Source organism: Lolium perenne, chromosome 4 (genome assembly GCF_019359855.2).
Source record: "Lolium perenne isolate Kyuss_39 chromosome 4, Kyuss_2.0, whole genome shotgun sequence".
Lineage (NCBI taxonomy): Eukaryota > Viridiplantae > Streptophyta > Magnoliopsida > Poales > Poaceae > Lolium > Lolium perenne.
The window spans coordinates 36,550,467-36,565,942 of NC_067247.2; the positions used below are offsets into that span (position 1 = coordinate 36,550,467).

At 42.0% G+C, this 15,476-nt stretch overlaps 2 protein-coding genes and 1 non-coding gene across 4 annotated transcripts; all 3 read right to left on the reverse strand.

Annotated features, from left to right (window-relative positions):
- Positions 1-1,085: 1,085 nt before the first annotated feature.
- LOC127292170 (KH domain-containing protein SPIN1) lies at positions 1,086-5,373 on the reverse strand. The gene is made up of 7 exons (XM_051321525.2): positions 5,045-5,373; positions 4,803-4,891; positions 3,399-3,550; positions 2,950-3,066; positions 2,736-2,852; positions 2,103-2,246; positions 1,086-1,701 (listed from the first exon to the last, which is right to left on the reverse strand). Exons 1-7 carry the CDS (start codon positions 5,125-5,127, stop codon positions 1,537-1,539), a joined length of 867 nt encoding a protein of 288 aa, XP_051177485.1. The 5' UTR covers positions 5,128-5,373; the 3' UTR covers positions 1,086-1,536.
- Positions 5,374-11,208: 5,835 nt separating this feature from the next.
- On the reverse strand, positions 11,209-11,292 carry TRNAL-CAA (transfer RNA leucine (anticodon CAA)). The gene has a single exon. It is a non-coding gene; the product is annotated as a tRNA-Leu (tRNA).
- A 257-nt stretch (positions 11,293-11,549) lies between these two features.
- On the reverse strand, positions 11,550-14,360 carry LOC127292171 (large ribosomal subunit protein bL17c). Of its 2 annotated transcripts, XM_051321526.2 has the most exons (3): positions 14,003-14,360; positions 12,181-12,590; positions 11,550-11,763 (listed from the first exon to the last, which is right to left on the reverse strand). In XM_051321526.2, exons 1-2 carry the CDS (start codon positions 14,268-14,270, stop codon positions 12,181-12,183), a joined length of 678 nt encoding a protein of 225 aa, XP_051177486.1. In that variant the 5' UTR covers positions 14,271-14,360; the 3' UTR covers positions 11,550-11,763. The 2 variants fall into 2 exon arrangements, with proteins under 2 accessions (XP_051177486.1, XP_051177488.1); XM_051321528.2 differs by lacking the exon at positions 11,550-11,763 and having other exon boundaries at positions 12,177-12,590.
- Positions 14,361-15,476: the final 1,116 nt, after the last annotated feature.

Here is a 15,476-nt window from a genome sequence, read left to right on the forward strand (position 1 = left end):
CTCTTTATCAAGTGAGTGCAATTGAAGAACTGGTATTCTTATTCAGCCAAGAGAGGGAGCGATGGAGCCAATTCTTCAGAGCTAGGCTTGTCATTGTAGCTGTCAGCTTGTCTTCCACTTCGACTAGCTAACTATGCTCGTTATTCTATTCTGAGTGACTACACTGTTTTTATCACCTGGAAGTTTAATATTAGCACTGTACTTGTTTAGTTAGGACAGCATAGGAACCTGTAGACACAGCTTAAAATACTGTAATACCGCATCCAGACCATTCACTGGAAACAAGGAATGCATTTTTGTAAATAATTTACCATTTGGTTATGTGTTCTTGAGAAGATGGTGACCAGGGGCAGAGGATTCCCAGTGTGCACCAACTTGCTCAGAGAGGTTAGCTGATAACAACATAAGTTCTGGATACAACCATTCCAGTCAACTATTTGCTTGAACGCGACAGGTCATGGTCTTCCCTAGAACTGGTAGTAGCTTGACAATGTCTAAGCTGAAGTTTCACCGATTCTCGATTTGGACGAGTATGTTCAAGGTATAGCTCGCAGCTCAATACAGTTTTTGTTTCTTGCTGTCATTCCCACACACAGTCCAGCAGCATATCCCAACTCTGATGCCAAGCAGAGACACATGCTTGGAGCCAAAATTACCATGAACATAACCTACCACGGTCCATTAACAATGATGGCTTTCAGAGCTAGATTGCTACACTGTCAAATCAAATTTCTGTGGCTAAACCAAACATTATAAGACACAAGTTGATGATCCTTGTACCCTTCGAGTAACTTGACAAATGTTTGAGAATTTTTGAGCCGATTTTTCTCCAATCCTCATTTTCGAGTATCTTCTAAAAGCTCAATACAGCATTCCCGTGGCAAACGTCTCACGGAATTCTCATCGTCACTATCACAGTATCACTCCTACACACACACGCAGGCATCCAGAAGCATCCCACCTATGATGCCAGGCGGAGACGATCATGCCTGGACCCAAGTCACAACGAACACTGATGGCATTCAGAACTGGATTGCTACACTGTCAATTTGGCACGACTGAACCAATCACCATGAGGCACAAGCTGACGATCCTTATACCTCTTTTTATTGGATTATTATCCGCGACTCCATAATGTAGAAGGGATATAATAATATACAGGGAAAATCAAACACCTAGAAGGGGTGAAAGGAAAACAGGAAAGCTCACATACTCGGGCCTCTCTAGTCTGTCATGGAGATCCACCTACCATAGCACCACATACTAGGTTAACAGTCAATTAACAAATAAAGCGAATGTTCTAGACGACCTTACATCAACCAAAGCTGGATCAACCCAAGGACCCAGGACTACTGCCAATGTCCCAGCGGTTTCCCTTAGTCAGTAGGAGAAACCACGACTCAAACCAGACTCAGCTAGCGAACGCAGGTGTCGCTTCCTTCACGTGCACCCGCGGCAAATGTCCCCAAGACATGGCGTCCCATAGGGGCATAAGGCACCTGGACAATACCAGTAACGGTTGGGGGAGTTGGTTCCCTACTGGCCTGTTTTCGCACGTTTCATACCACCGTTACTGAATGGGGATATGCTTCCTGGATGAGGGGATACGCTTCCTGGATGAGGGCTGTCCTCACGCAGGGTTGAGTTAAGCATCGCCAGCTCCCTGAGCTGTTGCCTCTTGTAGAAATCCTGTGTCTCGTCCTGCAGCAGAAATGAACATGGCTTTGTAAGTGATGCATATCTGGGGTTTATTTAGAAATGAAAAAAGTACTCCTCGAGAAGCAATAAGCCATGGTATAGATGTGCAATTGTACACATGTTCCAGATAAAACACGAGAAATAAAAACGGACTCGCACAAAAAATATAGGGAATCAATTGAGAGATCAGTAATGGTAATCCAAATTCAAGAAAAGAGATCTGCTAGGCGGTTAGGACTAAGCAAAGCTGGAGGTAATATTTTTCCACATGATTTAAGCATTATTGATTATTCCTTTAAAAAAAAACAGTTCAATCATATTAAACCATAACATGGCTAGTTGACTTTCTCCAGCAAGCAAATCCGTGCATTGAAAGATTAATGGGGTGCATGTTAATCACTTACCACTGGTTTTAGCAATTCCTCTATGATTTCCTGTGCATGTCTCAGTCTGGCATCAATAATACTAGCTGGAAACTCAGCCTCTATCAAGATATGTAGTTGTTCACTGAGATGCTCATAGCCCGGTTTTCCTCGTAGTTTGTCCTCCTATAAGAAATATAGAAGAAAATATGTAAAACTTAAGGTCTTACTTCTTATCAACATAAGACAAACACAAGATCAGACCAAGCAATGAAAACTTCAGGTAAAGAAAGCCTAACAGGAAACAGATTTATGCGGGACGAAAGGAAAGTTGACTAAACAGGACATAATAGAAATATATTGCGCACTGTCATAAAACCATAGTTATCATGTAGAAGAACTTTAGCTTGGAATTACCACATTATGGATTAAAAAAGGGTGGGAGTTTAAGGAGAAAGTTAAAACACATAAGCCAATATTAAGGTCATGAACAGGCCCTGAGATCCCGAGCACTGGAAGGCAATTCCAGTACACTTTCTTAACTTACTACGCAACGTAATTTGCAGACTTCCAAGGAAATGTAAAATGTTAAAGCAACATAACAATGACTGCATAACTGAAGAAGCACTAGTAATTTAAAAAGGGGCAGATCAAACATAGCAAAACTTTTGTTACCTTCCCTGGATCTTTGATGGAACCCTTTCCTCTGATGAAAACACGACAACCAGTAGATGCTTCAACCCGTTTTAGAGAATTACCTCTAGGTCCTAGAATGCGGCCCACAAAATTGAACTGTGGTAGAAGTGAAAACTATGTCAGTAAAGAGATTGAGATGGATAAAGCCTTATCATGTGTAAACTTAAAACTGCACAAGTTAGAGGCAGCATACACTCGGATAAGAATCAACTGGGACCTCCAAGCGTAGAATCTTCTTAACAGCATGAGAGCTAGGGCTTGGTGGCGCTCCTTGCCAATCCATACTGTTTCCTTGAGGAAAACCTAATCTCTGTTGAATAATTCAAAATGACAGGCACAAATGGTTCAGTATTGTTTCACGAAATGAAACATTTCGAAGCATATGCAACATAAATATGAGACAATATTTCTCACCAAAGAAGCTCATAAAGTCACAGTTACATATCATAGTATCATATTGCACATCCAAAAGTTCATTTTAACTTATGTATCTACAAGGTCCATTGTAAAGATAATAACAACTAAAACTCTCAAAGCGAAAGCATGTTCTCTGTGGAGCATGAAAGTGCAAAAGAATGATCTACTGGATTGCAAGCATATCTTGTTTCTTACTAAATGAATAAATACATGCCAGATGTGTACCTCTTGGTGTAGTCCATTCCAGGGACTGAATCCGTTGCCAGAGAGATTGGATCTTGGATTTGGTGAAGACATTGGACTAGGGCTTCTGAATCGATGTCTGTCAAAATCACTAAATCCAGGGTTGTGGGCAGAGTTTGATACCCGCATAATTTCTGCGTAGAATGAAAGCCAAGTGAGAATCTAGGTCAAAGAAAAGAATAAGTTGTTGATTATAATAAGAATTTAATCACTATTAGGTTGTTTTATACAATCAAGACAGACAATCATGCACCGCAAAAATGCTGACTGGCCAAAGGCAGATATCAAACAGCATATGCACATTGGAAGCAGATCCAACATAGGTTGTATGATCATTTGCAGTTGGTCCATAACACAAACCATTACGTTCTTCGATCCTTTGAAGATCATCAAACATTTTTCAGATATGCTTATCCAATATAACTAGAACATGGAGATGGTTAGCGTGTAGTTTTTCTATAGGCTGGTCTAACCAAAAGACATTAGTGTGATCAATATGTAGTGTGATGCAACCCATACGAATTTTTATCTAACACCACTATTTTATAAAATAATACTTGATGATCTCGCTGAAGATAGTAAATCCCTCAGGCTAATATGTGAGACAAAGAATACCTTATAAATCATCGTCTAAGCGTGTGTACTGGACGCAAAAAACAGAATCAAATGGTCTAAGCATTTCCTATAAGAGCCTGTGTAGTATCAAGCGAAGTATTCCTATAATAATTCAGTCTGCAAAAGGAGTGCATAAGTAGATCAAAAACTGTTTATATAATTAAAATGAGGATTGGACATGAGCAAGACTGCACGATATCTCAACACCCTCTTTGTTGGTGAAGCCATTGATTTGTTTGACAGTGACTTGGACGAAAATCTCACGATGTCCATAGATTGCATTCACCACTGTCCAGTGTATATACAATCGACGAGCTTTATCACTGCTTTTACATATAGCAGCTAAGAACAAAAGTCTAAAGCAGACATATGGTTCTCACCAAGAGAATGATGAGATGATTTGCTAAGACACCAGATAAATATGGAACATCAATCCAACCCCAATATGTCAGTTAAGTGGATTGATCCACCATACAACACCGCAAACATAGATTGTTACATCCGGTTCGGCCATCAAGGCCACCAAGTGACAACATTATCGTGTATAACCGGAACCATCTAATCTCACCGATGAACGAAAACATCGCAATACAAATCTAAAACGGAGTATCATATATGAACCATAGATCATACAACCAGGCAGCTACAGTCAATGCCATCCAAGGCGAGCACTATGCAAGCACTGCAGCCATGTACTTCCCCCCCATACCCACAAGAAAATCACATCATCCTGCAAAAGAAAACAACAAGGGGGAGATCAGAAGATCTCACCTTGGCTTAACAGCTTGCTGCAGATGGGCAGAACCTGCGTGAAAGGCCCCAGCTTCTGGTGCTCGGCGAGCAGCTCGGCCAGATACTGACTGCACAAAACCATTAATTGCACAAGAATCACATCATCACCATCGTTCATCAAGCAAACCGGACATGAAAAAGAATCAATCTTGGGACTATAAATCGGCCATGAAACGACCAAAGAAACTGCAAAAAAAATCCATGCGCCGCCATGGTTCTACCTGTCGACATCCGGGTTGCTTCTAATCTGAGGGGATAGGTTCCTCGCAGGGGAGAACCCCTGCTGGCTGTACAGCCCGGACATGGCGGCGGCTCTCTCCTCTCGCCGGGGAGAGGGAGAAAGAAGGAGACAGACAGAGCGCCGCAACCGAGGCTGCGGCGAGGAGGCGGTGTGGGGGTGGCAGGAAGAGGAGAGGTGGAAAGGGCTGCTGCTTTAGGGTGCAGCCTGCAGCGGCAGCAGCCAGCGTAGGGGGAGAGAGAGAAAGGGGGAGCGGCTGCCGCTCTGGAACCCTTTTCTCTCTCTAGAGTTGGCCTTTGCTAGGTTGCAACACGCCAGCACGGCAGCCCCCCTTGGAAAGGCTTTATCAAAGGCCATAATTTCTGACAATAATAAAAGGAAAAAATATGAGAGAGATGTGTTTTTGATTTTTTTCGTGATTTTTTTTCTATTTTATATGAGTCACATCATGTCTGTGTCTGAACGATGCATTATAACATCTCGGATTTTTGTGGTTCGGGTGCGAATCGTATTTTCGGCGAGAGGTTTGCGCGGTGTAGCCATCGTCACGTGTATCGTATTATGTTCTCCGCACAACAGTGGAGTAATACCGAAGATGCAAAATATTGAATTACCATTGAATTTTGTTTTCCTTGTTTGATCCTAATCTATGTTAAACATGTAACATGGATATGTAATGAGATAAAGCCCGTAGTTTTGTGGTTTGAAAGTAAAAGATTTTGCACATACTATTGTTGGCATCTTTTTAATTATCATATTCGAGGATTTTTATTTCGATGCATACAATCTTGGAGTTTGCGCAGGAGAGGAGTTTGTGCAGGAGAGTGACACACCGATATATGTCGTTATTCAGTATACGCGGCGTACAAGTACATGAGAATTAGTCAATGTAGTATATACATTTTTTCATGAGGAGAAAGTGATGTCTTTCTGTGCGAGTGGATCACCATTCATTTGTAGTTGCGTTGGTTTTCTTTTGTGGATCAAGCCAGCCCAAATTGATTGATCATGATATATACTTTTTCGAAATAAAATTATCTATTTAAATAGTTAGAACAAGATGTTTATAAAATTCATATTATCATTCATCAATTTTTTTGAACTCTGAGGGTGTTTATATTTCTACTTCAACATTGTAAAATGTGTAGCTATTTTCCTTATAAATACAAATTTGTGCACGTATGGATGATACAAAACACTCATGTTGCCGCATGTAAATATGAAAATGGACTGAAACTCCGAAACCCTTCATAAAATGCACACACGAACATTTCCATTTCATTTTCTTCTAGTGCACTTTTTTAGGTGCAATGTTAGAAAATTCCATGGCCTATTGTTATCAACAGCTAAAAGCCCTACTTTTATATGTGCTAGAAAATGAGAAATTGTGGAAAATTAATTAGCATGAGGCACAAATTAGTTGGCCACATCGTAAGTGTGATACACCTGGCAATTTTGGGCAATCCAAAATCTCCCTGCCCACTCTTACCAAACTGTCTATTTTGTCTCTGGAGTCAATTCCAATTCCAGCCTTTTCTCCATTTTCTACCTAATTAATCTCTCCAACCAGTACACAGGGGAGCCTCTTGATCATGCTCCAAATTTGGCTGTCAAGCATTTAGTGGCATGGACCCCTAGCGACCAAGACCGTATCCAAAATATAAATATACAATTAAAAACATGTACTACTGTAGTATGAATAATAATACCAGTCTACAGACATAAATAGCCAGCTATTTGTCTAAGCAAGACATGAACACTTTCTAACCACTGTTTTAGGGCCTAACCAAGCGTGTAGCAGAGGCCCACGTAGCTGCTCCATGGGTATATTGCGGTGTGCCGTTGTTTGTTTCCCATACGAGATGTGTCGGTAGCTAGTGAGCAGAAAACATGGTTGTCGCTGTCAGTGCACAAGAGAAGTTCGGCCTTATCACTAGCATCGAGAATGGCGTCTTAGAACCATAATTGTATTACTATTGGGCGGGGCATCGTGCGACGGATACTGGTCGCATCTAAGGATGGACGGTGATAAATGGCGCCTCGCCGACCCACAGGAAAAAAGAAGATAATTAAATTGGGGAACAATGCTAGAATTAGACAAAAAGTCGCCTTCAACGGTTCAACCTTGGCTAGGATCATCTGGACGGTCAAGCCATAGGTCGTCACTATCGATTAAGGAAAAAAGAGATGTTTTATAGAGTATATGATTGTTTGCATCGCAATGCAAAGGCAGATGTTATCCCCATTAATAAAAAGAGGTTTATACATGTCATGTCGAAAAAAATATTTTTCGTAGTACTTAGATAAAAGAATGTCGTGTTGTATTTTCGCTACTTCTTGGTATCATAAGAATTTAGAACAAACCTATGAAAATAAGTTGTACTACTGGCATGAAGTGGAAAATATCATTCCGTTCGCGGGCACCAACATTTTTCTTACAGAACATTGCTAGCAAAAGTTGGTTCATGAAAAAGTACACGCACCAACCATTAAATCAATACTAATTATCTCTCCAAAAGATCATATTAATTTCTGGCATGTACATTCAGGGCAGCTGAATCATGTGTACCTACTAACTAATTTGCCTCTGAGTTTTCACTATCCACCGATGAATGAACCAAACCGCCGTTGCTGAAGGACATAACTATTAATACCTTATTTCCCACAGACAAAAAATAGGAGTACATAAATCAACCGTGGACCACACTAGCTAGAGAAAAATACTCTAGCAATCTGAAAAACAATGAACTACTGTGATAAGCTACCTTTTCCATGAGATGCTCTGATGCTGTGAGCTGTGCTGTGATCTGGTTATCAGCTCTCTTTCTCTCACTTCTTTGCGTTGTTCTACATTTGGCAAACAGGTGAACATGGAGTGTGTCTGGTAAGTCGGTAAAAGTTGCCGATCGAGGTAATTTGCCGTCCATTGTATACCTGAAGAAACCAGGTAGGCAGGCAGGATGCAGTGATCCTCCATCAACTTTTCTGTTGGCCCTTTTCGGTCCTTGCTTCCACGCTCGCCAGTCTCCACATGCTCCCTCCAGCCTCGTGCATCACCGGTGGAGCCAAGCTAAACAAACAAACCCCGGAAACAGTTCTCTAAAATAAAGCCAAGAAACAGAATCTAATGATTTTAGCTCATTTCTAATTGCAATTTATCATTGATTAAGCGAGCTCAGTTTACTGCAGCGGGTATCATAATTCGTTAAGCCTTTATAATGGAAAGTTTCTTAGCATGTTTTGTTTTTATACAAGACAAATTTACCCAATGCATTGTCTTTTACTCCCTCCGGTCTGAATAAATTGACGCGAAATTGCATAGACAGTAGCTCAGTTCCGCGTCGATTAAACACGTATAGAGGTAGTAGTTGCATTCGATTACTTTAGGCTCGTGTATGCGTGTGATTGGTCTAGTCATTTTTTTTCTACTCCATATCGCACTAGCTAAGATACGACAAACCCTCTCTCTTCTATGACTGACATGCCACATCAACAACGTATTTATTTAGGATACACCGCTAAAAAACTTTATTGTGGAAGGTATACGAGTTGACTGCTTAAATCGGATTTTTGATGTCGATCTTAGTCTGCTGCTTAAAAGGTGAACCACGCTTTTTTTCATCAATATCCTTCTTCTTTTAGCCAGCCTTGGATCCAACTTAAAACACGCAGATGTGGCTCGCATCATCATGTAGGATCAGAGTATCTAGTATTTGCTGTATAAACAGAGATTTGGTCCGCATTGCGAAGCATAGGATCCTTGCGTGGTTGGAGATGTAATTGCCATCGGGAGGCAGCGCACGTTAGCGCAGGCAGGCGCGGCGTTCGCAACGCGCCGCACCACTACGTGCTGCTCCTCGTGGGGGCAGACCCCGGCAGGCCGTGTTCATATACCTGTAGTACGGATGCAGTGGACTCAGACAATTTCTGTACAAGAATGCGATCGTTAGCGACCTATGTACGGGTTAGAAAACCACAAGAAATTTCTATAAAACTTTACATGAGTAAGTTTCAAATTTATGCCTACTCCCCCGTCCTTGAGAAATGCAGTTCCGATCGCGTCGAGTAAATAGGAACTGAGGTAGCTAGTATATGCTTAAACCTTTTCAAAAAAAAATCAGGACGTAGAAATACGATTTTCTACGAGTTCAAGAAATCGGTAGGTTATGTACCAATATACTCAAGCTACACAAGAATGAAAAATAGACAAAGGTTCGTTAGACAAACAAAGAGCCTTGTCCCGACAGGTCAGTATCGGCGATGACACCACCCATGTGAATGGATGATATTTGCTTTTTGTTTGAGGTGTTGTCAAAGAACTCGACGACGTGGGCTTAGCCCAGTGGTTGGGGTAGCAGTGGCGCACCCTAACGACCGGAGTTCGATTCCTGTCAGGGACGAATTTCGGAATTGTCACGCCAAGTCCCGCTTCTACTATATCAAAAAGTGTCTAGTTCTTCCTAGACACGGTTTCATTTATTTTTTTTTGGTCAAAGAACTCCATTCACAACCTTCTTTAGGTAGTTTTTAGGCGAAAATACGTGGTGAAACATATGTACTCATGAACCCTATAACTTGCCGGCCCCGAAAATCGTATTTCTAGCACTCGAAAATCGTAGAGGACACACATATGTATATGTGTGCCTATTTTCATACTCAAATTCCAAAGTATGTAGCTTAGTTAAAAAATCACAAATTCCAATAAACAGTTTAAAGGAAACTTCTCCTCCTGAAATTTTTGTAACTTAGTGGTCAGGTAACTATATAGTAACTATATATGTAACTTAGTCCCGAATTAAGTTTAGTCGGGTTCAGGAGTACCTATGTTCAGAAAATTTGCTTTAAGTTTGTAGGTAGTATTTGTGATTGATGGTGGAGGCTGGTTTGCGGGTAGTTTCAACTTCTCAACGGTGAAGGTGCTCGAGCTGCGTTTTTTTTTTCTTTTGCCGCAAGCACCTTTATTTTGTTTTGTTGTGTGGTGCAAACATTGACAATCCTTGTTTAGCTACTAGTTCTTCACGTTGTCGTTGGGGGTTTTGCACGCTTTCTACTACGTCACGTTTGTCCTTCAACCTACCACCCTTTGTAAGATTTTCATCATAGTTTTTCTCACAAACTAGGTGAGTGTATTTGTCTTAATCACTCCATTGTGTTCTCTTGACGAGGTTGTGGAATAAATAGTGAGATGACCACACCCTTACCACCATCATAATTCCTCACAATGTGGAGTGGAGTCTCGTTTCCAGTGTTGATTTCGGGTGCGCGTTGGGTGTGTGGCGGCCATGTCATCGAGTTTTTTTTACACTTATGTGAACTCCACATCGAGTTTTTCGGTTTGCATTTTTACTGGCTCTCCTAGAGATGCTCTAACGGCGGAAAATCCTCTAAATCACCGGGCAATGTAGGGCGGACGGGTAGTTATTTAAAAATCACCTTATCCATATTTTATCATGGAGAGAATCAAAGAAAAATACACGCATATAAGATACTATAATACACACGAAATTATCCACATAAAACCATATTGTACTGAAAAATCCATGAAAAATAATTAAAAAAGATAATAACAAGGGTGATGTTCTAGAAGCATGCACAATTTCAAGATCCAGAGTTCCGATACTCGTAGATATGTATCCAAACATAAATTCAGCAATAAATAGTAGCGTTTATTTGTCCTTTCTATTGATAGGCTAATTTGGTTATGTCTCCTAGAAGATTCTGAGTTAGAATTGGAAAAACTTAAGTGTTTATATACTGTAAATGTGTGTTTATAGACATGCAGAACCAGTGCAAGGGTTTCGCCGCATGATGATCTGCACGGGATACTTTGACACGATCATACGAGCAAGCACACGTGCGGCGCAGCATGCGTGCGTTCCACCACCTACCGCGCCTGCAGCTGACTCACTAGGTCAGACAGCGTAATTGCTGCCTCTTCTCGAGTGTGTGTGATGCATCTCCCTGAATTATGATGCTCCAAGAACGACATGACAAACACATATCTACCCCAGTACGTCGTCTGACTCATGTGCCGGGCCGTTACGCATGGGCAACGCAGAGCATCCCAAGTTGTTGCTAGGAGAAGAGGATCACAAGTTGACTGTAAAATTCAGTAAAACCATTGCGACAAAAAAAGAGAAAAAGATTTGTCAGAAGTGGGGTTTGAACCCACGCCCTCGTAAGAGGACCAGAACTTGAGTCTGGCGCCTTAGACCACTCGGCCATCCTGACTTTGATGACTACGGTTTGGCAACATCTTATTAATAGTAGAACCAAGCTGCTACCATCGACCTGGTGAACAATAGTTCGAGAGGCAAATTTCGTCAGCAACATCACGCAATCGATTTTGTTCAGGACATTCCTAAAACATGTACAGCTGGAAGCTATGTAGTACTGTACTTGCGTGCACATAACAACATTAGTACAGGAACGCTTGCAGAAACATTGGACAGTCAGGGAGCACACTTCCCAAATGAAGAGCTTGAAACTTGAAACAAACCGGATTGTGTTACCGGGAACACTTTCCTGATTAATAGTATAGCACCCTGATGTTGTGACGAGCTCAAAATTCCACACATGATCTACACTTTGTTTTACAAAAATAACATTTAGAAAACAGATAGGCAATTTGCAGAACACCCGGCCTGAGCAGCACCAAATGGATCGACTGGATCCGACATGTCGATCACATACAAGGATCCTCTGCACGTAAAAAGACATACATTAGAACGAAATTCGTCATTAGCAAACTGAAAGCTATAACAAACAGGCATTTAGCAGACTCGTTACTTGTACGCTTAGACGCTCAGTGATTGTAATTTTACAAATACCTTGGCATGCATGTTCTTTTATCATCTATTAATTATTCCCTCCGCTTCATAATGTAAGACGTTTTGGCAAACTATTTTAGTTTGCCAAAACGTCTTAGATTATCGAACAGAGTAATATATATTGATGATGCTCTCACATTTTGAGCTTAATAAAAAAAATTAATTTGTACACCAATGCCAATAGTGTAAGTACAGATATTGCAAAAGGCACTACCATTTAGAACAAAAAAATCAGTACATGTTGCTGCTTTAGCCCGGAGACAGATATTATAAAAGGAATTCACATCACCTAGACAAGCTCGATGTAAGCCATAGGTGCATTGTCTCCCCGCCTCGGAAATGTCGGGATGATCCTCGTGTAGCCCCCATTTCTTTCCCCATACCTGTCTGGAACCTCGGCAAACAGTGCGTGGACTATATTCTTCTCATAAATATATCCCAAGGCCTGTCTCCTCTTGTGCAGAGATCCATCCTTCGCCATCGTGATCATCTTATCAACCCACTTCCTCATCGCCTTTGCCCTTGGCTTGGTAGTCTTTATCCTCCCGTGCTTCAGCAGCTGTGTGGTCAGCCCACGCAGAAGTGCCTTCCGCTGATCTGCAGGTCTGCCAAGTCTAGGAATGCGTTTCCCGTGTCTCATTGCCAGTATCCTTCCACGGACATCAATTCCAAACAGTCGGTGCTCAAAGCCTGACTCCACTGCAATATTTTGAGGAAGTAAATGAGTAAATTCATTGCGAAAATCGTAAGAATCTCATAAAAATCCATTCTAACTTTATATCTTTAATGTGGCTGGGCCAAAAAACTTTAGGCTGGTCTGACTTTTTATAAGCATTAAAGGGGCCACACAGGCCCCCAATTTCACATAAGACACTGGTGTCTGTTAGGGACAGTATCCAGGGAACATCAACCTTTACATCATCTTACAGAGATAAACTCTCCAAAGCAAGATGCCAAACAAACTACTACAACTAACTAGCAACAGCAACCATCCAACAGGAATAAGAGAAATAAGATGTAACAACTGAGTTCTTCAATGTCTCCAGGACATTCTTGCATTGTTTGAGATTTTTACGGTGAGGTCAATCACTATATACCAAGGAAAACAAATTTGTGAGCACGCATAAGTTAATAATTTTTTTTGTTCTTCATGATAATAGTTCTTCGCTTATTCGGCAGGATAAACGAATTATGCATGGGCTGACAAGTTAGCTATACTTTTTTCACCAATCATAGCTCTTTTGCCCTTCCTATTTAACAAGTCCATGTGAAAAGGACAAACGGTTCTCAGATGCAGCTACACTGCTACAGCAGTTCACATTCATTACTCTTCATTATCACGAGGAATAAAATGATCATAATTTGAACCACCACAGGGATGTCAAGCATTATCATCATCAGATTAAACAGAACGAGAAAATGACAAAGGAAAATCTATGACGAAATGTTTTGCTTTAGCGTGAATTGGTGCAGATGTATGTGACTGATTCTCAATCTGATGGGTTTGTTGACCTCCTATTGGTAAACAGCCAAAATATGCTCAACTACATACATGCGACAGTAATTAAATCGGTAATAATAGAATAAATTCTTTAAAAAATAAATCTGAGATATTATCGGTTGTGTTGTACATTGTCAACCTCTTTATCACAAGGAATAACATGACAGTGTCAACTCTCTAAAAAATAAATCTGGATAAATGTTTTGCTTTAGCGTGAACAAAATTGGCTAGTATTTTTTCAAAATATATGACCTATTCTCGATCCGATCGGTTTGTGACCTCTATTGATAAAAGGCCAACTTATGAAACCACTTACATGGCACGAGTAATTAAATCAGTAATACATAAATTCTCCTAAACACATCTGAGATATTATCAATTGTTTAGTACATTGCCGAGGATTCAATGAGCTGAGCATGCTTGAACAATGAAACCACTTGTAAAGCCAGTATTTAGCAAAATAATTGACACAAAAGGATTTATGGAGTCCCAGGTGGCCACGGAGAATGTATATACGCAGTGCATTTTCTAAGGCTGAATTTGTTTTGCTGGATTGGTCGCTAGCCTAGCATTGGTGACACATACATTGCAAAGAGGAAAGATACCTCACCGGAGAAAGAGGAGGTGTACGAGAAGGCGAGCGACGCCGAGACCGCGGCGGAGACCGGGGCGGGAGATGCGCATGAAGAAGCGGATGTTGACGTGGAGACGAAGGAGCTCCGGAGGAACGGGGAGGCGGAGGCGCCGACCCGGCCGGCCGCCTGCTTGCGCGGACGGGGAGCGCCGCCGAGAGCCGCCGACGGGGAGGGGCGGAGCGAGGGGAGCGCGGTCCGGAGGGAGTCCATGCGCCAGGTCGAGGCGGAAGCGAAGGCCTCCATGGTGGGAAGGAGAGGGAGCTTGCGAGCGAGCGGAGGAGTGTGGTAGGTTCGGAGGGAGACGGTGGCGACGCCGCTCGGTTTTGAAGCGGATAACGTTTGGATTCTGCTCAAGATTGGGTTTAGCTGTGTTTAGGCTAGAAGTGATGGGCCTAATCTTTGACAATCGGTCCATAGCAAATTACAATGACATACCCAATGAGAACACATTCTATTACTCCCTCCATCAATCCATAAAAAAATCCCTCCATCCGAAAAAAGTTTTCGCAGACTTGATAAAACGTGTCTAACTTTATCAACCCGCGACAACTAATTTAGAGTACATTTTCATACATCTCCTGACTCCTGGACCATTTGCAGTTTTTCATATCGAAAACGAAACGTTGTGTATTCTCGGATGATGAATATAACGAAAAATTCCATGTTATCACTTTATTATCCAGTCATAGAGAAAATGGAGCCACAATACAATGATCATACATAACACCATGTTACATAGTACAACCTGCTCAATTATCAGTTCATGCTCCGCTACCTTATTCTGGTGACTAAATTTAAATGGGTGCATGTCTCACCGCGCAAGTAACCATTAGGCCTGCGAAGGAGTTGGTGGTGGGGGATGACGCCGATGGTGGTGACCTGGAAGCGGGGCTGGGGCTGGAATGCCATGATGTATGGGGTTTGGCCCGGAAGGAACCGGCCTTGGCACCGCCATAGCGCCTCCCTTCTCCTCCTCCATCGGTGCAGGCACCGGAGAGTGGATGGTCGATAGTGGGTCAGAAGGAGTTTGTGGTGGCGGAGCGGGGTAGTTATGTTCGGGGTTCGGTCCGGTAGGAACCGGCCTCGGGTCCTCCATCACACCTTCTCTCGCCTCCTCGAAAGACCAACTGGGTGGTGGCGCGGAGTAGATGATTGGAAGCGGGTGGACATACCCGCGGTGCGGCGGCGGCGAGTGGATGATTGGCAATGGATCACCAATCATGCGTGCAAAAGACACAGTAAAAGAGAGCATTAGCGGCGAAAGAAAGAGGAGCAACGCCACCACATTGCTCTTTCTAATGTGCGTTGCGGCCATGGCTATATTCTTATGCTTGCAAGCTGATTTTGTTGTGTTGTGTGCCTCTTTGCAGCGTAGCCGGGGCAAATATATAGGGGGCCTCGTTAGAGATTATTTGGTGACTAATTAATAATTAATTAACGAGATGGTTA

Bases quoted from the DNA above. Each gene is read 5' to 3' on its own strand.
- LOC127292171 (XM_051321526.2), bottom strand. From the start codon at position 14,270: ATGGAGGCCTTCGCTTCCGCCTCGACCTGGCGCATGGACTCCCTCCGG. The intron at 12,591-14,002 runs GTGAGGTATCTT...AAAATATTGCAG, and splicing joins GTACACCTCCTCTTTCTCCG to TGGAGTCAGGCTTTGAGCAC.
- LOC127292170 (XM_051321525.2), bottom strand. From the start codon at position 5,127: ATGTCCGGGCTGTACAGCCAGCAGGGGTTCTCCCCTGCGAGGAACCTA. The intron at 4,892-5,044 runs GTAGAACCATGG...GGTTTTGTGCAG, and splicing joins AGCAACCCGGATGTCGACAG to TCAGTATCTGGCCGAGCTGC. The intron at 3,067-3,398 runs GTACACATCTGG...ATTATTCAACAG, and splicing joins GGAATGGACTACACCAAGAG to AGATTAGGTTTTCCTCAAGG.